Source organism: Trichosurus vulpecula, chromosome 1 (genome assembly GCF_011100635.1).
Source record: "Trichosurus vulpecula isolate mTriVul1 chromosome 1, mTriVul1.pri, whole genome shotgun sequence".
Lineage (NCBI taxonomy): Eukaryota > Metazoa > Chordata > Mammalia > Diprotodontia > Phalangeridae > Trichosurus > Trichosurus vulpecula.
In genome coordinates, this window is record NC_050573.1 from 522146369 (window position 1) to 522170555 (window position 24187).

Below are 24187 nucleotides of genomic sequence, written 5' to 3' on the forward strand. Positions count from 1 at the left end.
CACTGCTGATGGAACTTCAAGGCAACTAGTGGATGCAGCACTGGGCCTGGAGGCAGGAATGACCTTTGCTCCAATCCTGCCACACACACACTCGCTGGGTGACTGGGCAATTCACTTAACCTCTGTCTGTCTCTGTTTCGCCAGTTGTAACATGGGGATTCTAGGACTGTTGAGGATCAAAGCATTTAGTGCAGTTCCTGGCAAATAGCAGGCACTTCCTGTGAATCAGTATTGGGAAGCAATTTGGCATTATGCAAATGAAGTATGCCAAGTATATACTCTTTGACCTAGATGTTTCCTTACGAGGCATATACCCAAAGGATTTCATCGACAAGCAGAAAGCTCTCATATACACCAAAATATTCATAACAGCACTTTTTGTAGTATCAAAGAAGTGGAAACAAAGAATAAGCCAATTGGTTGGGAAATGACTAAAAAAACTGTGGTACATGAATGTAACAGAATGTTACTGTGAGATGACAAATACAATGATGACAAAGAAACAAGAAAAGACTTCATGAACTGGTAGACCCACAAAACAATCAAGTGAATAATGCCAAATTACCAAGTGTGGACCCAAAAAGGAGATAAGAGAAGACAAACCCATTGCACTCATTCACAACTGTGGAGGTGGGAGGTCTCCAGGTATGTGATATCCCATATATCTTCATGCTTTTCATTGTATTGATTGGTTTTGTTGATTCCCCTGCCCCCTTCTTCCTCTTCCTCTTTACTTCTCCTCTAAAAATTGTTACACTGGATAGTTCCCTGGGAGGAAGAATGATACTGGGAAAAATGTTCATATGTACAAAAATATTTATAGCAGGTCTTTTTGTGGTAGCCAAGAATTGGAAATCAAAGGGATGCCCATCAATTGGGGAATGGCTGAAGAAGCTGTGGTATATGAAGGTAATGGAATACTATTGTGCCATAAGAAATGGGGATGATACGGACTTCATAACAACCTGGAAAAACCTACACGACATAATGCTGAGCGAGCGGAGCAGAGCCAGGAGAACATTATACACAACCACAGGTATATGGATTCCGTGAGGACCAACCCTGACAGACTTCGCTCCTCTGAGCAACACAAGGTACAAAGACAACTCCAAAGGACTCACAATGGAGAATGCTATCTACATCCAGAGAAAGAACTATGAAGTATGAATGCAGACTGAAAGACACTTCATGCTAGCCTCCCCCCCCCCCGCCCCTTTTCCTTTTCTCTCTTTTGTTTTTGTTTTTGGGTTGGGTTTTTTTTTTTGGTCCTGTTTCTTCTTTCACATGATTCATTTCATTGATCACAGTTCTTCTCCATAACTTGACTAGTGTGTAAACTAATTCAATGCAAAGTTATACACGGAAGCTATATGGGATTCCATGCCGTCTTGGGGAGGGAGGGGGGAGGGAGGGAAGAAAATCTGGAACTCAAAATTATGTAGAACCGAATGTTGTAAACTAAAAATAAAAGTTTATAATAAAAAAAAGAAATAAGATTCTACACAATCCACAGGAATAAGAAGTAACAACAAACTGAGCTCTGCTTATGAATTATCTAATTTGAAAGCTCAATACTGCTCCCAGGCTGCTACTGGAAAAAATGACCCTATTAAAATAATAAATAAAAAAGCCATATAGCACGCTAAAGATCATTAACAAAAATTACCAGGGAAGAAAAAAGAAATCATATCTATTTAATAAGAGCTTCTTAAATTTACCAATAGGCTTTAAATGGTAATATTAATATTCAGACTAATCTTTCTTACCAAAGTCTCCATTTTCAAATCAGCTTCTTAGAGAGTATTATAGACGTTTTATGGATATTCAGAAAGTCTTACACATAACGTTGCTATAGCAACAGCTCGCTTGTGTGTCAATGCTAAAAAGGCACAATTGTGCAGTTGCAGCTTCTGATGAACAGTACTGTTTGTTGCTGAAGTGCTAGTATATTTCTGATGACCTATGAAAAAAGAATATATGTTTTTGAAAGCAAGGAAGAGGAAGGTGGGAGTGTGTGGAGAAGGTAAATGAAAAAATATCTCTGTCCCCTAGGGATTTATGCATTTCTTCATAGAAAAATATATCTTGAAAGAGGGAGTTAGAGAAGACAAGAAAATTCTATTTTAGAATTCATTCATCCGGTGGAACCCAAGATAAGATGAATTCGGCATGAAATAAGAACAAGTGAAGCAACAATAAACAGGCACAGTAAATGTGTTACACCAAGACAAGAGTTTGTACTCCAACTTGGCTTATACAAAGCTAATCAAAGTCAAAAGTGGAAAAAAAAAAAAACCCACAACTGAGGCAGAACATACAGGAGAGATAATTGAAGGGCAATCTAGGAGGAAGGAAAGCAAAAGTAATGCCTGGAAGCAACATGGACACAAGAGCAGAGTGACATGTGACTTGAATAAAGTCCTTAGATAAATCCAGGTTAGTTTTATACTATTCGGAGATTGGTCACAATAGCAGGAGGCAATGGTGGGGTGGCTATGACAGTTGCTAAAGTAAGCTAAATTCTGGGAGTGGTGAAATTTTTGTAATCTGAGTCAAGATCGAATTGTGACAGAAGAGGAGAAATACTGGAGGCGGACAAGTGCTGCAAAGTTCTAAAACTGCTGTAGAATTACTTAAGATAATTTCAATTCAACTCAGTATGCCTGGCTACCATATTAATCTCTTCATCAATTAAAGTTTTCAAATGTAGTCTCAGCACAATATTTTTCTGTGGCTATTTTTCTCTGGCTTTAGAACAGAAGCCAATGGAAAAAAATGGGACTCTGCTTACAGATCTATTTAGATAGAGGTCTTACAATGCAAGGGATACTTAAGAGTTAGGAGGAAATCTGCGATTCATTGCAAATGTAAGATTTCAATAAGAGGGGCATTTTTAAAAGAAAATGCAGAACTCAGTGGACCCTCACACCATGTTTATATTTCATGTCATGGTTGAAGAACTACTTCATTTCTTGCTTTGTTGGAGCATAAACATGTGACCTTCAATAAATTCATGGCACTCAGGTTGATTTTTGCCAAGTTGTGTGCTGCCCGGTTACAGCATTCAAACAGTTGGACCTTTGTTCTACAATATGTAATGAAAGAAATTATTTTTTAAAAACCAAACACAGAACAACAAAACTGATGCCAACACGAGAAGACTACTAACCTGGTTGATCAAACACCAGATAAACTGCAAAAATCTCTACAGCAATTCTCACATATGCCCAGGCTAAACTACCTGCCTCCACCCCCTCATCCTCTCCCATCCCCACACATAAGAGATGACACTCGGTACCGATATAAGTTAGCTTTCTAAATAATTTGTAACCTGCATATACATTTAATTGCCTCATAGAGCAATTATGTCAAATGTGTAGTACTGAATTATTTGAAGCTTTACAATAAAATCAGATGATAAGTCAGATATCCAAGGACAATATTGGCAACAGAACCTAATTTTTTGATGAAGGCATTATTCTCTGCTATATTCATTTAGTATCCATTGAACACTCCTCTATAGGCCCTACTCTGATGCCTTTTAGTGGTGCAGAGTTTCACCCTGAGATTTAGGAAGACTTTATCAACACAACACAAACTCCGGCAGTTGGAGGCTTGGCCCATAAGTCAGTGGGATGGAATGGTATGTTGTGGATCAGCTTCCTAGCTTCAGAGATGCTGATTCCCAAAAGAATGGCTGCCAAGTGATATACATTTATTCAACCACAGCAGTTCCCAAAGCCTGTCAGACTGTTACTTCCCCTCTCTAAGTCTCAGTTTCCTCACCTGTAAAATGGCAAAGGGTTGTTGTGAGGATCTAACCAGACAGTAAATACATAAAGCATTCTACAAATTTTAAAGCATTGCATAAATACATAATATACATTGCTGTTATTATGACAAAGAATAATTATAGTCTGCACCAATGGAGAGAATAGCTATACCAACAATATGACAGATCCCTCGAGAAGTCAAACACAGAGACTTGAAATGAAGCTACAGGGTTAGCACTGGGGGAGACATTATGGGTAACGTAACAGAAGAAGAGGGCCAGGCTCAGAGACTTGCATTTTATTCTAGAGGCAGCGAAAAGCCCTCAGAGGCACAGTTGAACAGGTAAACTACAGGATCAAAGTAGTATTTCATAAAGATTAATCTCACAGTACTATGAATAACTAGAACCAGGAAAAAAGAAATTGTTGTCTACTTAGGAAAATATTGCAATAAAACAGGTATTACCCTGGACTAGAGTAGAAATAGTGAGAATGGAGAGGAAGGGGCACTTTCAAGAGGTGTCAAGAATGAGTCATCGCGATTTAGTAACAGATTCCATTTAAGAAGTGACAAAGAAACAGAGATCGAGAAATGGGAGGGCTGGAGGTAGAAATGTGGGCCATAGCTAAAGGCATTAGACATATGTTTTCTCTAAGGGAAAGAAGTATATATATATATATATATATATATATATATATATATATATATATATATATATATACACACATATATATGAATGAATGTGTATGTATATCTGATACACACACACACACGTATGAATGTGCATGTATATCGGGAAAAAGGGAGCCAAGAATCAGACCTTGGAAAACAATCACAACTTAAGAGCTAGGAAGAGACACAAGGAAGGGGTGATCTATATGGTTAGTTTCAGATCAGTATAGAAGAAGAGAATTTCAAGGAGGGCAGCGGTTACTATTCAATGCTATGAAGAGGGGGAAAAAGAAATCAAATTTTAAGTTTTTTTCCCCCAAAAAGAGACTAATTGCGTAAATTGATCATAAATCATATGATACACAAAGAACCCACATGTAGCAACAACTTATATATTTCTAGAAAAAGTTAGCCAACGAACCCTGAGACTTGCTGGTAAACTTTGATTCTATTTTTGTAACAAATACAAGAAAAAGATCTAGACAAAGTATTCAAATCTGATGGCCTTTCCTTTGTAATGTGAACCGATCTGGCTAGCATACATTAAAAGGATACATAAATCCCTAGAGCACCTAAATGATGTAGTTTAAACTAAGTCAGAGCTTTGAATCCACATTAAAAGACTTTAGACAATTCAATAAAATCTAGGCTGCCAATTATGCTGGGCCTGTATAAGAGGGTGGCAATCCACATTTTTCTCATTAACTTTTTCCAGTAAGTTCTTTAAAAGTGTTTTTCTCCTTTCCCTCCTTGAAAAGTAGTCAAAAGAGAGCAATCCAATTCCATGTAAGGCCTCAACTTAACTTTTTAAAAGCTATAGTTACCAAATTCAGTGCTAGAAACAGCATTCTACTCCCCACGGCAGAATGTTTACTGGGATTCTCTTGGCTTACATGTTCTCCCTCGGAGGTCTTTAATCCAACCCCCCCCCCCCCAAAAAAAAACCCACAAAACCACCTAGATTCCATATATAGAATAGTCAAGTTTTTGGAATGACTGTAAAGACAGTATATACTACATTGTTGTTTCTAGCTCCACTTTCTGGTAAATGGCCTCCAAACAGCTCCATCTTCCTACAGAGCCCAGTAATTATTAGTTCAAGAAAGCTGAGCCCCTCCCAGTCCTGATTTTGCATCTGGCCTAAGGTCATATTTGTCTAGTCTAGCCTAGTCCAAAGAGATAATAGGCCAGATAACTCCTAGAAGGCTTCATTCATTCTAGAGTTTCTCTGCGGGTATAGATTTGAAGTCATATTCCAAAAGAGTTTAATTTCTGTAGGCAATTGACAATGCCAAGGTTTTCCTCTGGGCAGAGGGTGGCAGCCTCATTCCAATCGTAATATACTAAACTTTTAGAAAAGACATTACTTTTACTAAGATTTCTCAAAGGAAAATAAATATTTTTATTAAATATTCAAAGGAGATATTAACAACTGTAAAAATACATCAAATAAGAAAGTCTTATTTTGGCAGAAATAATATTCTGAAAACAAATAAAAAGTGTTCAGAATAATATTCTGAAATCCTTCTGTACTTCAATGTCATAGGAAAGGTTTGCAGAGTGTGTATGTATGTATACACACAGATAAACACATATTATTGATTTAATATAAGTTAAGTCCAATCTGATATAGAATATGCTTATTCTAGTCTATAGAAATTTGCCACATGTGTTGCAGAAGATTCAAGTACATTAATCATACAGCAAATTTTAATGAAAATTCAGAAATAAATATATTCAACATTATCTTCCTTATTTTCTTTCACTTATCTGGAAGTAGAAAAAGATGGGGAGAGAAAAGTGGAGAGAAAAAAGGGGGGCAGGGAAAAGAAGGAGGGGGGGAAATAAAAAAGGGAGAACACAAAGTTAAGCTCTTTTTTTTCTCTTCATGTCTGATGTAATGCTGCAGACTTCGAGAGGACTCCTCCTCCTGTAACAGCACTAGACTGCACTGCAAAAGAATTCACTCATGGGAGGATTAGTCTCTTCATTCTGGGAAAAGCTGACAGACCAGTGCACAAAGAACAATCACTTTGAGACATCTTTCCTCTAATTAATGTTTTATTTGGGGTATGACTGGGAAGACCTAATACAGAAAAGGGGCATTTACTCTAAGTAGGCTTCATCTCCTAACCTTTTGGGGACCAAAACTAGAATTGATTAGAAACATATTGTAAAAGCAAATCCCACAAAACCAAGGAAATCCAAAACACTCTGACTTAAGGCTCAGCTTTCCTCTGAGAGAAAGTGAAGCTAGGAATAGATCTAAATTGTATTATACTTTTAGAAAGTCACTTAGCTATATTAAGAAGAAATAACTTTTTGCCTCATGAATTTGCCAGCTTAAACAAAGAAAATCTGCTGCAGTTTATTTAACTATCAAAAGACTAAGATCTCTTTCATCTTCCTCAATCTTCCATCAAGAATTAACAATTCATTAAATTAAAAATAAGAGAAAGTCTACTTTGGGGAGTCTCTGTACTAGCCTATTCCAACACTTTATTCTGGCATTACCAGTAATGCTCTCCTGACTGCTTGAAATAGGAAAACCTAGGAACAGGCAGGATAGAACCAACTAGCTTAGAAAGGTACTTAGCAAGGTTTTGAGTTCTATGATTTGGAAGATTCTTTTAATTGTGCTTACCAATAAATTTCAGTACTATTAAAGTACCAATAATAGTTAGCAATCATAACAATTATTAAAGTACCAATAAAATTCAATACTATTTTGGCTTATGCCTGCTGATTATTTATGATACTACATTTTTGTTTAGTTTGTTTTCTCAATTCATGGCTTATCAGTGAGTGACAAATTACCTTCTAGTGTGGTTTTATTTTATTAAAATCTTAATTTATAAAATGGGGAACCTTTTACAAAGAGGGGCCTCTGCTGGCTTTAGAAGGTATAGTACTTAAAAGATATATAGACTGTACTGTCACCCTGGCTGGGACATTCTCCGAAATTACGAGGTGATGATTTTCAAGAATCTTTATGGAATACTGGCCTTATAACATGGCAACTGACAATGCTTGATCAAACCTCACTTGCCATTTCCTTTATTAATAAATGGACACAGATATACCTATCTGGCCAGGAACACCTTCTAAGACCTTTCAATAGAACTGGATATAATAAAGGAAATAGTATAATATAAGAACATTAAATTCCTTACTATGCTTGAGGTACTGTGCTAAGCCCTGGTGATTGAAAGAGATGGGTCCTTATCTTCAAAGGGATAGACTTGCAGGGAAAACCCAGCATTTGTACAAAGAGATGATTGATGTTCAACTCATAGAAGCCTATGAGAAATGCCAAGTAAGTCAAGTCAACAAGCATTTATTAAGTGACCACTATATGCCAAGTACTATGTTATGTGCTATAAACAAAACAAAATAAAATAAAAACAAGGGAGGAGGGGATGGAGATAGTCACTAACCTTAAGGATCTCAAAGCCAATGGGGAGACAACACGCAAATAACTATCCACAAACAATATTTATACAAGTTAAACTGGAGATAAGTTCAGAAGGAAAACATTAGCAATGCGAGAAGAGGGGGTGGGAATGGGCAAACTGGGAAAAATACTCTTCCAGCAGGTGGGATTTGAGATCTGTCTTGAGAGAAGCCACAAGTTGGAGGTAAGGAGGAAGAGAATTCCATGCATGAGGGAGAACCACTGAAAACGTAGAGTTGGGAGATGGGAGTTTTCTGTGTGAGAAATAGGGAGGAGGCCAATATCATTGGTTAGTAGGACATGTGGTGGGAAGTAAAATATTAAGAAAACTGAAAAGGTTGATAGGAAGGGACTAGGCTATGAAGGGCTTTAAATGTTATGCAGAAGATTTCATATCTGAAGCTAGAGGCAACAAGGAGCCACTAGACGTATGTGTGTGTGTGTGTGTGTGCGCGTGCGCGCGCGCACACACAAGAGAGATAGAGAGAGAGAGAGAGAGAGAAAGAGAGAGAGAGAGACTGACTTGATCAGACCCTCACTTCATCAAGATTAACTTGACAGATAAGTAGAGGCTGAACCAGAGTGGAGAAGGGCTTGAGGCAGGGAAACCAACCAGAAGCCCATTATAATAGTCTCCATATGGGGTGCTAAGGTTTTGCACCAGGGTGGTGAAAATATAAGAGGAGAAAGGGAGCATGTGAGAGATTTGTGATGATAGACTTGGCATTTGATTCAAAGTAAGGGATGACACTAGGTTGCAAGCCTGGGTGACTGGAAGGATGGTGGTATCCTCAACTTTAATAGGGTTAGGAAGGAGGGAGGGTTTGGGGGGAAAGATAATTAGTTCAGTTTTGGTCATGATGAGTTTGAGACATCTGATAGGCAAATAGTGATATGAGACTAGAGGTCAGGAAAAAGGTTAGGGTTGGATAAGTAGATGTAAGAATCATCTGCATAGAGATGATCATTGGCTCCATGATGAGATCATCAAACTGATGAGATCACCAATCAAACTGGTATATAGAAAGAAGAGGGACCATTAACTAGCCTCATAGAACAGACTGGTTAACAGGCAGAACCTGGATCAAGACCCTCAAAGGAGACTGAGAAGTAGTAGTCAGACAAGTAGGAAGAGAACCAGGAGACAGGTTTCAAAAACCTAAAGAGAAGAGAGTATCAAAGAGAAGGTGACTGACAAGAGTCAAAGATGTCCAATAAGGAGGTGGAGATGTGAGACAGAAGTGCCAGACTACTGAAAAAACATGACTAAAGACTGAATTTACTTTAAGCTAGCAAAGACAAGACACTAGATAGAGAGGTCAAGAGCTTTCACCTGGCTTGTTCACAATAACCAGAACAATTTTTTATAGCAGAAACTACAGGTTCATGTGGGGGAAGAATGGAAAGTGATTAGCCATGTCTGTGATGGTACTGACTTGCCAAGGTAAGAAGCTGATTTTTATCTCATAAGCAGCAGAAAGCCAGTAATGTTTTTAAATAAGAAGCTGATATGTGAAATAGTACTTTAGGAACATTAATCTGGTAACAGTACATAGAATAAAATGGAAAACAAATGCAATTGGAAAAGTCTGAAGAAGAATTTCACTAGACATCACCTTCCATAATGAGGAGTTTGACTAGACCTCTAAGATATCCTACAGTTTCAAAACATCTATTTCTTTGATAAGGCAAAAGGTACTTTTCTACATAGTCTAAAAATATCCTACACTGTCTAGAACTCAACAGCATACTCATGCTATCCCGATGTTATGAAAATACTGATAAAAAAGAAAGTGATGGGATAAAGCTTTCAGCTAGGTCTTAACACTTCTCCACAATTGCTGGAGGATCTAAGTTAAATTACTGTATTTTGACTTTGCAGAGGCAGTAGCTGAGCCACCATGAGGTCAACTCATAAGTCAATGCAGTTTAATACCAGGGATGAGAGAAGTCAGAAATTCCAAAAAAGGGCCTGAACTATAGTTTTTGAACCACGCCTTATTTTACATGCTAGAGAAACTACACTGAAGAAAGTTAAAAAGCAAAACAAAATCTTACATAAGGTAATTAAGTACCACTAAAAGGGGCACGGAGTAGAGGAACCCTTCCAACCATGAACCCAAATGAGTTTTAAATTGACCCTTTTGATTTTCTGAGACTTGATCAATTTAAAACACTGACTTATCTGGAAGACTACCTAAAACTGATTTAAGCTGTTGGCAGTAGCAATCTTCCTCCTATAAAAGGCCGGTTCTAACTTATACATACAAATAGCCATATAGCTCAAGATCTCAAAATACTTCAAAGAATGCCATTAAATAACACTATTAGGAGCTTTTTGAAGTGTGGCCTCCAAAGGAAACAAGCATTAGACTTCATAAAGACTTTAAAGAACTCAATAATGCGAGTACTAATGCATCACAAGCCAAAATATCCACTAACCAACCACCCGAGAACAATGTTAATACTAAAATAGAAGTGTCTTTGCATATATTGCTTTAATTTGGTAACATGATGGAAATTCTCCTTTTATAACCACAGAAATTCATATAAAAGATTGGCTTCTGCCATCTCCCTTCCACTTCCAATCACCTGCCTCATTTGTTCTCTAGATTTCTGCTTAAAACGGAACCTTTGTCAATACTGAAACACAGCATGGTATAATGTAGTGATTTCCAAACTTGGAACCACAGACTCTACAGGAAAGAATCGAGGAATTATTAGAGAGGAACTTGAAGGCACCCCTTACTTGCTGTACTGAGATTTAAATGCCAAAGCAAATTTAGATTGGAAAACAGATCTAAGGCCAAAACATATCCCTTTAATCAGACATCTATTCTCTGAAAGTTGAAAAAACACAAATACCTGAATTATTAAATGATGACTAATAACAAATATACACCTGTATGTAGACAAGTTGTAGACTAAACAAATAATGTGTCACATATATTACTATATATCAAATGCAGGTAGATGCTGTTAAAATTTATAAAATAGAAATTTAATAGTTTCCAAAAATATTTAAAATAGTTTAAATTTAAATAAATTTAAATAGTTTCCAAAAAAATTTAAAAATTTCCAAAAATAACCAGGGCAGGCTTTCTGTTATCATATATTTCCTCAGCTTCTTTTGGTAAAAGTTATCATCTAGGTAGTCTCTATTGCTTTCCTTCGTAAATCCTATATTTTTATGCCTTTAAAAATGTTATTCTGAGAAGGGGTCTAAGGCTTCGCTGTACTTCCCAAGGGGTCAAAACAACAAAAAAAAAGAGGCTAACCCCTGCACTAAACTTGCCATGACACTGTGCCCCAAACAAGGCAACAGAAAGTCTCCCATACATATTGTAATAATCTAACAGCCTTTTTGGTAGCAAACAACCAGAAATAAAGTAGATGCCAAACTACTTGGGCATAGGTGAACCAATTGTGATACATGAAATTAAAAACACCAAAAGGGAAGCTGGAAGTCACTGTAATGACCGACCCTAGTCCCTGAGAAAAGATAATGAAATACAGGTCCGTAGATGGAGAGACTACGGGGGCAGACTATAGCGCACATTTTTAGGTAGGGTCAGTCGTTTTTGCTTACTTTTTTTTGGATATAATGAAGGATTCAGTCCTGGAGGTGGAGACGAATAAATGCTAAAAGGCATGAATACATGTTGGCATTGCCCTCACTCACTTTTAAAGTTTAGATAGATGTACATTTTCTGTGTACTTTTTCTACTGGGAGAATGCTGCAGGTTATTTTTTTTTTATTGTTCTAGAAAACTTAAATAGTTCCCCCCCGCTCCTCGGCCCTTAATAATCACAAGCACCATCCTCAAAATAGTCCCTTTCATCTTCACTGTCCACCAATATTTTTCCAATTTAATTATCTTGGATTTTTTTTTCCTGTCAAGTATGTTATCTGTCATCCTGTTTTCTATTGCATTGATTACATTTTTAGTCACGTACTGGAGCACTGGAAAGAAGATTACATTTGAAACTAGGGAATTTGGTTTAGAATCCTCTACTTGTTACCTGGTAGGGAACAAGATCAAGTGGAGAGAATGCTGGATTTGAGTGAGAAAGACTTGGGTTTAAATCTTATCTGTGCTAGAGTGTTAGCATCAATAAATCACTTAACATCACAGAGACCCAGTTTTGTCAATCGTATTGGAGACAACAAAACACGTGATGAGAGGCTTAAATGGGATATATATGTGTGTATAAAATTTGTCCCCAAAATGAAGTAAAACTTTTGGGATATCCTGTGTATCTTAAACACAAACACATAACATACAAATACATTATAACCCATAAAACCTCAGACAAATTAATTCCCAACCATGGCTCTGAGTTTCAATTATAAAATAAAGAGTTTGGACTAAAGATTCCCTCAAGTCTTTTCTATTTTTAAGTACAATAACCCTACATTCCCAAATTCTATATATTATGTCAATAGATTCTGCTGAATTTTATTATCTTCCCAAATTTTTCAGATGTAATGCTTTCTTTAATTCCTCTTATAATTTTTATTTCTTAGGCAATTTCACTTCTTCCTCTATTAACTTGGATAAATCCAATTAATTTTCAGGTTTTCTTGCACTGTTTTTTCAAATACTAGTTTTGATAATGGTATAGCATATCTTTTCTTCAGGTATTTTTACTTTTCCTTCTTTCACACCATAAAATTTTAACATATCAGACATCCTATGTTTGGTATCTTTTTTGTAGAATCCTAATTTTCTTCTAAGAGTAGGCTTCCTTAAAATGTCTCATTATGACATCCCCCCCCCAATTTTTTTCCTACTTTCTCAGGTAGAGAAAGAAGTCTTAGCATTTCCTAACTGACTGTAATGTCATGTCTCAAAGATAGAGAACCTTTTTTTAAAAAAAATAAAGGCTATGGTCCATTTTCAAATCACAACAGATTGTCTCTGACATCTACACCCCAAAGAAATCATTGCAGTATACTTTCACAATACTGTAGTATATACTTACTGCAAATTCATTTTAAATTATTTTATTTTGTAATCTCCTAGATCTACCTCAACTACAATTATAGGATTCTACAATTTTAAGAGTTTTTGACTAGATTTGTCTCCCCAGATCCCTTTTCACTTTTTCAATCGTGTGACACTAGTAATCAACTTTGTAATGAGAATGAAGATAAGATTTTTCCACAGTTACTCTGTCGAGGTCAGTATCACAAAAGGGGAACAGAGGGGTGGAAATGCATTAAGAATATATTCATTCTGCCACCATGCCCCTAATTCCTACCAATGGGGAAGAATAAGCTAGGACAGCTGTAGCTTGGGTGGGAGTTCTGAGGTGCAATAGGGCTAGAGTTGATCATCTACATCCACAGTAAATCTGACACAATATGGTAAGACCCCATGGGAACAAACAAAGGGCCATCAAAAAAAAAACAGCTGGTGAAAGCTTTCAAGACAATCTGTTTCTGGATTTGGCTTGTGAGTGGCCACTGCACTTACAGCCTAGTTGAGATAGGAAGACCCAGCCTCAAAAAGAAAAAACAAAGTATTACAATACAATACAAAAACTAATTACCATTTGGAGACTGGAAATGTGAATAGAACTCATGCCATTCTGTCAAAATGGGGAAAAGAAAGGAGCCATCACTGTGATAAGGAGAGGTTAGTAAAGTCTGGGAGCAAAATGGGTTATATTTAGTCTGTTTTCACATTGGAAAATTTGTACACAAGTATTGCTGATATTATTCATTCAGTCATGTCCAACTCTTTATGACCCCATATGGAGTTTTCTTGGCAAAGATACTGCAGTGCTTTACCATTTCCTTCTCCAGTGGATTAAGGCAGACAGAGGCTACATGACTTGCCCAGAGTCATGCAGTTAGCGAGTGTCTAAAGCTGGATTTGAACTCAGATATTCGTGACTACAGGCCCAGTGCTTTATCCACTAAGCCACCTAGCTGCCTCCAAAATATTTATAATACTAAGTGCCTATTAGACATTTTGAACTAGACACCTCAAACTCAATTATGTCCAGAAACTGAACTTATTATCCTTCTTCCCAAACCCTCCCCGCTTCCCAAATTCCCTATTACTGCAGAGATCACCCTCATTCTCCTAGTTATTCAGGTTATCCTACACCAAAACATTCATCCCTTTAATCAGACATCCATTCTCCTGGTTGAAAAAACACAAATACCTGATTTATTAGCTGATGACTAATAACAAATACACACATGTATGTAGACAATATGTGGACTAAACAAATAATGTGTCACACACATATTACTATTTATCTCTCACCCCATATATCCAATCTGTCACAATGTTCTGTCGTGTCTACCTTCACAACATCTTTCATAAACCTGTGTCTATATAGATATCTCCTCCACTCACACAGCCACCATGCTAATGCATGCTTTCATTACCTGGACTATTGCAGCAGCCTGATGGTGGGTTTGCCTGACTCATCCTCCCCTCCCTCAGCTGCCAAAGGGATCCTTTTATAAAGCACATGTCTAATCATGTCACTTCCCCTACTGCTCCCTGCTACCTCCAGGATCAAATACAAAATCTTGTTTGGCTTCAAAGTTCTTTAGGTTTTGCCCCCTTCCCAGTATTTTTACACTTGATTCCCCTCTACATATTCTATAATCTAGTGACATGACACCTCACCTCCCAATTCCATGCCTTTTCACTGGTTGTCTCACATGCCTAGAATGTTCTTTCCCTCCTCGCCTCTCTCTCCTACCGTCCATCAAGACTGAGCAAAAAGCACAAGGCCTTTACTGGCCCCTTCCATCTCCCACAGTTGGTGTCTTCCCTCTAAGACTACCCTCCTACTATTTAAATGTAAATTGCATATATAGAATTGCATATATTTGAATGGGAGGAGATTATACAAGTTCCCTAAAAGCAGAGACTATGTCTTTGGCTCAATATCTAGGGCTCGGGGCATATCTGGCACAAAGAAAGTACATAATTAATTAATATTAATTTTTATGTTTAACGCATTATATTTATACATTATTATACTATATGTATTATTATATATACCATATTTATAATTAATCATAATGACACATAATTGGTTATTTGACATTCTGATGGGAAAATATCAACATCAAATATCTTTTATGGAATCTTATATTATGTGAAACAATAATACTTGAATACAAAATTTTCACTTTCATTTTCAGGATATTACATGGAAAAAATATAAAGTGAAAATGGGATATATAGAATTACCTTTATAAAATAAAATTTAAAAATTCACCTAACTTTTAAAGCATCAACCCAGAGAGAGAATGTTTTTCAACAAAATTTCACAATAAAATAAGAAGTAACATTATAAACAAAGAGGAAAGAATACTGGACTGGGAATTAAAAGACCTGCATTTTAGTCTCAGTCCTTCTGCTAAATGGCTGTGTGATTTTACAAGTCAACACTTTCTTGGGACTCTGGTTCAGACAGATGTGTGTAAAATGTGGGGGTCATCATGAACTCAAATTCTTTGATTCTATGAAATGTATTTAGTTTCAATAGTCTCTTTGTTTTGTAGTTACTAGTGGGGAAAAAAATTAAGCTTTAATACCACTGATGTGAATATTCAACACTGTCAAAATTGTCTTTACTCATCATCCTATCTTCCAAAGTTCTAGCCACTCCACATTGATTTGATATCCTTAACAACCATTTATATCATGGGGTGCTTACAATTCAAATCAATACAATGAACATTTATTAGGCACTCCTTACAACATAAAGGCACTACTGTGTTAGGAAAAAGAAAAAGAAACTAGTCCCCATTCTCAAGAAACTTTCAAAAGGGAGAAATCAATATGCTCATAGATAATCAGAGACAAAGTTGTTATACAAACTAATTTCACACAAGGAGAGATTACTAATCAGAGGAATCAAAAAGGCCTCATTCAAGGAGATGGCCTCTCAGGTTTGCTTTGAGAGGAGCTAAGGGTTCTATGAGGCAAAGGTGAGGAAGGAATGCCTTCCAGACAGGGGATACTATCTTCACAAAGACATTAAGATAAGAGATGGATTGGGAAGTACAGGGAATAATCAAAGTGTCATTTGACTAGAATGGAGAGTGTGTAAAGGGGAACAATGTGAAGTACAACTACAAAGGTGAGTGGGAGCCTAATGTAGAGCTTTCCACATCTCGGGCTTTGGATTTTTTATTTTATCCAAGAGGTAATAATTGAGAGCTGCTGAAAAGCTCCACATTGGAGGAGTAGCAAAGGCAGAGATGTGTTTTACGAATAGCAATTTGGCAGCTGTGTGGAGGATATAATATAACTGAAATAGCCATTCAGCAAGCATTACATTTGTCTACAGTTTTAGAGAGAACATATTTTGTTGCATTTACTGATTAAGCCATTAACTTTCTGACTACGGATTTATCATTTTCCATGTAACAGGAAGAGGTATCATTCACATGTAACTAGATTACTAATAGCGACATACTAATTTCTCTGCATGCTTTACAGTCAATTGAACGGCTCACATAGTCAGTGAGCAGGGGGTAACAAAGAAATAACCTGGGTAACTTATGTCATTATTTTTATAAAAACTAGTCAATTACAAAAAATAAAATGCATGGAATTTGAAGTTCACAGTTTTATGTAAGATCATTCATTAGGTACTCCTTAGCGTTTACTTTGTTCACCTCAATGTTTCTGCTGACAGGCACTAAGTTAAGAATAAAATAAATGGAAGGACACATCCTTTTGGATAGCTTAAATAAAGGCAAATTGAACTATAATTGTCATGACATGAGAAATATGCCCTCTAGTGGGAAAGTGTTTACTTCTCCTGTGACTATGTAGCATCAAAGAATGTGCTATGAGATCTGTAATTCATTGCTACATACATTTTGAAGCATCGGGTCCAGCTTTATTCAAAATGCTTCCATGATTCTCACCAGCGATAGTTGATTTCTAAAGCAGCTATTTTATGTGACTACATGGGCTTCATTTTTATTTAAATCCAAAGTACTTGGCATACCATCACAATTGATGAATGAATGAAAATATTCACTTGGCATACCTTATGGGCAAAGTAGGCCACACAATTTTAAAGTAAAAAAAAAATCTAGGCAAGAAAAAGATAATATTAGGTCATACTGGATGAGCAACTTTGGAGAGGGGAAAAAAACCCCAGATAATGAGGTAGCAGAAAAAAAGAATAAGAAATTCTGGAGCTTCCCAAGCTAGTAGGTGTTTGAAAAAACACCATCTTCAGTACTTGGATGGCAATTGCAGCTAAAATACAGAAGAATTCTTAAAAGCCAGCTTCAGACCAGTTTCTACTGTAGTTTCCATGGTGACTAACATCAGAGCAGCAGAAAGTGGGTGATTTTTAAAAGTCATAATTTAAAAATATATAGTGATTTTTCAAAGAACTATATCCTTTCTTGTAGAAACATCAGCAGCAGAGATGACAAGCTAGAATCATGCTGTATAGGGTTTCAGTGATACTTGATTATTAATTTTTTTTAACAAGTCACAGGTTTCTTTGTTGAAAATCTCCTTCATGAATCTTTTCAAATTTAAACCAGGCCTTTACATTTCACATTAAATCTCAATGTAATCTGATGAAATGACTTTAAGGTTCTAAGCATGAAGCTGTTGACTTCCACTGCTGCCTCATACTTTTGTACTGCCCTTCGACTTGGTCTGGATCATCTCCTTCCGCTGAGGCAGCTCCTCCTTCCATAACAGTCAGAGAGACTGAATCCTAAGAGACCACGCATGCTAGCAACAAGGACCAGAAAATGAACAGGAACTCTGAAGACTCTGTGGTGTGGCTAGAAGCCAGAGATGAAGCCTGAATACGGGCAGGGTTGCTGGATAACTACTGCTCCCTCTGCTTTGGAGCATGAAGGTTACAAGTCCTATTTGAAAAACAAACATACCTCATGGTGAAGTAAGTTGCCTCTACTAGGTGGAACAAGCTATGGACTATCAGTTGTTAGTGCGAATGCTAATGGAAGCAGTTTTTCATTCACAATGTGCTTCTCAAAAAGTATGTCAGGACAAACTGCGGCGTGTTCAAGAGTACACTGTGTTTCTGTCCCCCTACCTCTAACTCCGGTTATTGCCCCACAGAGATCGCCAGTCCATTCCTATCCTGTTTCTGTGGCATCTTCTTTTTCCTCATCCCACTCAAACATCTTCTATTCAAAGGCCTAGCCCATCAATCTGTGAGGATGGGAACTTTCCTCTCCCTCCCACTATGGGTGCCAGGATGATGAATGTGCAAAGAATAGAAAAGTTGAGATCATCATAAAGCAACCTACTTCAGAAGGGAAGAATCAGTTTTAGATTTCAGAAATCAACTTTAGATGACACGTATCCCCCCTCTGCATTCCTATAAAAATCAATAATGAACGAGAGAAGAAATCCACTAAAAATTTTCTAAATTTAAATTCAGAATTTCTTATCTCAGTCATCCACATGGGCAGATGAGTGAGCTGTTTTAAAATTTTTTAACTATCTTTACTACATATTTTAAACCTCATTAAGATACGCCCAGGCCTAACAAAACAAAAATAAATTTGACAATACAACATACGCATCCAAATGAAAGGTCCTGTTACCACATAACAGAACAACCTGTTACAGACAGCTCTAAATTTGAAGTTTAGAAGGGTCTTCAATCTCATGTACCATTACGTGTGTAAGTATACTGCTACACAGTACACCACACACCACATTCCTCCCCGACGATCCACCTCTGAAAGACCTCATAACCCTGTTATTGTAACAAAGACCTGAAGGAAGAACAATGAGGTCTGAATTAACAGATACTTACTGCCTAAAACAGTACATTTTTATAAACACCCAGTATCCACCCAGAACTTATAGCAATGTATATGCAAAGCAAAAGAACACACTTAGAGCAAAAGAAAAGTCAAGAACATGTACTGTCTGACCCCAAAGTCCCCCAAAGCTTCCTCTACTACACTGCCATTGTTCAGATGAGGGAGGGCATGGGCCTCCCTACTTACATTATTGCCTTACAGCTCCCTTTCAGAGTCAAACTCCTTGAAAATCTGCCTCCATTTCCTCTCCTTTGACTTACTTCTTAACCCTTTGAAATCTGGCTTTCAACTTTATCACATAACTGAAACCTCTCTCTCCAAAATTACCAACAATCTCTTAACTGCCAAATCCAATGATTTTTTTTCTCATTCATGTTTTGTAGTTTCTCTGTAGCACTGCTGACCATGTTCTCCTCTTGGCTATTCTTCTCATTTTCTTTCCTTCCTGTCTGACCACTACTTCTGCCCCCAACTGGGTTTTCCACAAAGATCTGTCCCGGGTCCCTTTCTCTTCTCCCTACCTCCTATAGGTCCAATCAATCACCAACGCTATGCAAGAGACTCCCAGATTGGTCACACTTGCCCTTCCATCTCCCCTCTGCTCTACCTCATAGAATGTCTCCCTTCCTTCAAAAGGCAATTCAAACACCACTTTCTATGATCCCGATTCCTTGAGCTCTCCTCAACCACTAGCCCCCTCACCCCCATCCTACTAACTTGTATTTAACTACTTTGCATTTACTTGTGTCCTCCATTAGAACTTTACCCTTTGCAAAGGAGGTACTGTTTCCCTTATTCATCTTCTCCCCCTAGTACCTAGCATAGTGCTTGACACACAGAAATCACTTAATAAATGCACAGCTTTGCAGCCTCAGATTCGTCTTCACTCCCTTACTCCATATAACTAATCAGCTGCCAAGTCTTGTTGCTTATCTACATCTCTGGCATCCACTACCTGCTCACAACCAACCACCTTAAATCAGGTTTTCAATGGTCTCGTTAACAGCCTCCTCACTGATCTCCTTGCCTCAAGTCTTGCCTCCTTCTCTAGTCCCTGAAATGTCAAAGTGATTTTCCTGAAGAGTGACCATATCACTCCTCTGTTCCAGCAGCTCCCTATTACCTTTAAGGTCAAAAGGAGACTTACTTGTTTGGTATTTAACTCTCCTCACAACTTGGCTCCAGGTGACTTTTCCAGGTTTATTACACAATACTCCTCTTCATTTCACTCCAAGATCCAACCAAACTGGCCTTCTTCCTGGTCCTTAAACAAACAAGCCAACCCCCACTTCCATGCCTTTGCACAGAGAACACTTTCTCAATCCCCACCTCTTGGAATTGTTAGCTTGTTTCAAACTTGAATTCAAGTGTGAACTCCTACATCAGACCCTCCTAATTCCCACTCCTCCATTTGTTAGTGCTTCCCTTCCAAACGTTACCTATTTTACTACATATTGCAAATATACATTATCACATAGTTGCATGTATATTTATATGTGTACATGGTTTTTTCCTCCCAGCTAGATTCTTGAGGACACAGACTGGTTTCTGTCCACATCATGTAAGGTAGTGCCGGCACATAGTAGGCACCTAGCTTTGCCTAATTAAACTGGATTCTATTTGATATATTTCTTACACAAACTATCATCTAGTTTTTCGTGATGTCAAGAAGAACTTCCAAACCATTAGAATGGTGCAGAAGTGGAATGGGCAGCCTCTTAAGGTGGTAGGTTCCCAATCCTTGGAGATCTTTGAATATCAGATGACCAAATGTTAAGTGTGTTATATGAGGGGCTGAACTAGATATGGATAGCTGCTGAGAGTCCCTCCAACTCTTGAATTCTATGCATCTATGAACATTGGGTAATGAAATTATGATACTCATTTATCTTGGAATACAAGAGGGATTTAAAATATTTGCCTTACACATTATTACTACTAGTAAGGGACATAAATCTAGTTTTCTACAGTGTTACTAACCACTAAAAACATGATTCCTCCCACTATAATATTAAGTATGATATTGTCCATATCTGTGTCTGAGGTCTGAGGATCACCCTGGCTAAGTCTAGAAAGAGACTCATTATTAGAGCACTTCCCAAAGGGTCATTATTAATTTTTGGGCAGCGAAATCCTTGCCTGTAACGTCATTTACTTGGCTAGAACTCACTCATTTCCTGAGCACATTTCTCAGCTTCTAAAAACTATCCACTTGTGACATATCTTTGTGTGTACATCTAAGGGCAGCTAGGTGATGCAGTGGATAAAGTGGATAAAGCCTGGCAAGTAGCAAGGGCTACAGAAATGTTAGCTATTATTACTATTATTACACCTAAGATTCACAGAATATTAGCGATGGAAGGGGCTGAAACAACGACCTAGTCCAACTGCATCATCATTTTACAGACAAGAAAATTAAGGCCCAGAAAAAAGTTACTTATGTAACTTTTTTCAAGTTCCAATTTCTTCAAGAAGCAAAACTTCCCCTAATTACTCCAACCAATATTCATCTCCCCTTCCCTAATTTTTCCCCTCCCTAAATTACTACTGAACTTATAATTCAGATCACAAAATTAATAACCTATTTTATCTTTAACTTTTGTGCTTTGCTCCTCAATTAACCTTGAAGTTTTCTGAGAGCAGGGCTTCATTTTCATCAGTATTGGGCACAAAACAGACATTCAATAGATATTTTTTGATTAAAACAAAGGAAAAAAAAGTCTCACATTTCATAATTTCATAATGCAATATCTTTTGCCATGTTCCATTTCCAATTATCCACCAAACTGCATTAACTATCTCCCAAATATGTAGCCTCTCTTGAGTTAGCATCTTCTTCACATAGGAAGTGCAAGACCATGAAATTAGAGAATTCCCCTTTGGTCTGGACAGTTCTGTTTGAATCTTTTCATTACCTTCAATATTTTAGACTATTAATATCTTCTTATTATACATTACTATCAATAAATTTTCATCATAGTACTCAATTATTTATATAGCACCACAATCTCTTTAATAAAAAAAGATGTTAGGGCATCTAAAAAAAATGCTCTACCCATTCCTAGATTTTGCAGTTTCATTTCAATGATACTCAAAATGAAACTTTTCTTTTTGATTCTATAAACACATACAAACACCTCCACATACTCATATTTCTGTTGGTATAACCTTTTATAAAAGGACAATTTCTTTTCTATCTATTTCCCTTCACTGTAGTACTTGGCACAAAAGATGACCAAAATAAGTTATCTAATGAATGCTTCAAAAAAATTCATCACAAGCTCTTCCAAAGTTCTTCTTTGATACTGTGATTTAGAAATGACCCTAGGTTTTTAAAGGCTATGACAGCAGAGCAACAAATACTAGCAAATCCTACACCAAGCTGGAAAAGTCTGAATACTGGCCTCCTAATAATGGACTATAGAAACTGGAGAGGTTCAACTCCAACTTGGTCAAAAGATGATTAATTTTTCAACCACAGAAACTCACAAAGGCCATAAAATAAAGAACAAAGAGGACTTTGGTACATGTGACCTTTGCCAATAGTTCTAGTACTCAAACCAACAAAGTCACATATCCTGTAAGCATTGAAATAAATTATATTAAAAATGGCAATCAGTCTAAATCCTGATCTGGGTCATTCTGACAAATATAAAAATGCAACAACAGAGATATCAGGATTTAAATTTTTTCCTTAATGACCAAATGATGTAAGGTTTGAGGATAGTCTGTGGATTTCAACTAGGTACCTCTTCCTTGATCTCAACTATCAAGCACAAAGTCTACCAAAATAAAAAATTTTTTGTTACAATTGTGGTTTCCTTACCTTTAAGGAATTGCATTTAGTTATACACCGTGTCAGTCTTCAGATATTAAAATACTATCTGATACTAACTGCAGATACTCAGTATCCACAAAAACAGATTTAAACTAATTAACTTATGGATACAAGTCCAACATAGCAGATGATCTATTTGCCTGAAATTCTTTCAAGGACTTTCAGAAACAAACAATAACAAAAACACAAGTCACAGTGTCATAAAAAGCTCCCTCAAAGGCTCATGAACTATATGTTGGATTTTTACTCTAGGTAGCAGTACTGTTTTCATGGATATGACTTGACTCATTGAGTTTATAAACCTACGTAATAATTTTAGTGTTTGACCATATTTTGTTCAGTCTAATGGTTACTTTCCAACAGGGAGCGTAGACCAGTGTTCTCAAAAGAAGACTAGAAGCACATTAAATTATACTAGCTAAGACTACATCCTCAGCTACCTATGTTTCTATAAGTTTCCTTTCTATCATGCCAAGTAAAAAATTAATTAAATGTGTCAAACTGAACCTCTTAAGAATGCATCTCTTTTGCCAATGTTTAAGTAACCAAGTAAGTTTGCCTAAGAAGGAAGAGATAGAGAATTATAAGTAGCTACAGTCAGAGAATGAATTCAAGATTTGCACACTGGCATTCTGTATCAAATCAATATAAGTCTCCAAGCTAAAAACAAAGATTTTTTCAAGTTTCTGCATTTTAACACACCACAGAAGCTGAAAATGAAGGTGAAAGAATCTGAAAGAATATATTATTACTACCAACAGGCCATACAGAATGTGAAATTTGCTGCTTTTCTTTATGCCATATGAAGGCACTATGTTCCTTAATGAATCTATATAACTAAAAGCAATAAAAATCCTTTAAATATATGTAACTCAAAATGGACATGGGCAGCTTAAGTGCCAAGTTTTAAAGATTGCTTTTACTGACTTTGCCTATACTAGCTTTCAATTTATGAACTCCAAAAGCAAACATCAAGCTTTGGCATGTCATTTGTTTTTAAAAATGCATCGAAGGTGTTAAAAATTAATTTAAGATGATTTTTAAAAATTAGTTAGACAAAGGCAAGGTTGAACCCAATGCACAAATTACCCTAGGCTATAGAAATACTGAAATAAATACTGAAAAAGGAATCAGGTAAATTTATGACCATTAACTCCAATTCTGAACTCTGTTCATTTATTTCAGTACACATTCATGAAAGACCCATATGGAGGGCACAACATATTATAAAATAAAGAGAAATAATGATCCAATGTAGAAAGGTGCTTTTTTTTGGGGGGGGGGGGGAGGAGAAGGTGAGGGACTGACAGCAGAACTGTACAGATTTCACACTACAGTTCAAAGGAAAGGAAGCCATGGAGAGAAAAAGAGACAAGTCTTTATTTGGAGATTTCAAGACAACTTACCCAAGTTATGTCGCTTCGTCTTTGCGTGCTCATGAATATGTTTCTTTGTAAAACAGCCAAAGAAGACACAGTAGAGGCAAGAGTGGAGTCTGTTTAAGTGGGCGCCACACATATGACAGATGCACGACTTCGCCTGGAAAACAGAAGAGGAAAAAAAATCAAAATCAATAAAAGTCAAAAATCCAAACATAAACGATCAGACAAAAGGTACAGACCGACAGATC

General features: G+C 36.9%; 1 protein-coding gene across 2 annotated transcripts in view; it reads right to left on the minus strand.

The window, feature by feature from the left end:
• USP22 (ubiquitin specific peptidase 22) overlaps positions 1-24187 on the minus strand; it is a 241657-nt gene that overhangs the window by 121649 nt on the left and 95821 nt on the right. For both annotated transcript variants that reach the window (XM_036741153.1, XM_036741152.1), the window contains exon 2: positions 23964-24096. In XM_036741153.1, the coding sequence (XP_036597048.1) occupies positions 23964-24096 (133 nt within the window). The remainder of the gene's footprint in view (positions 1-23963; positions 24097-24187) is intronic.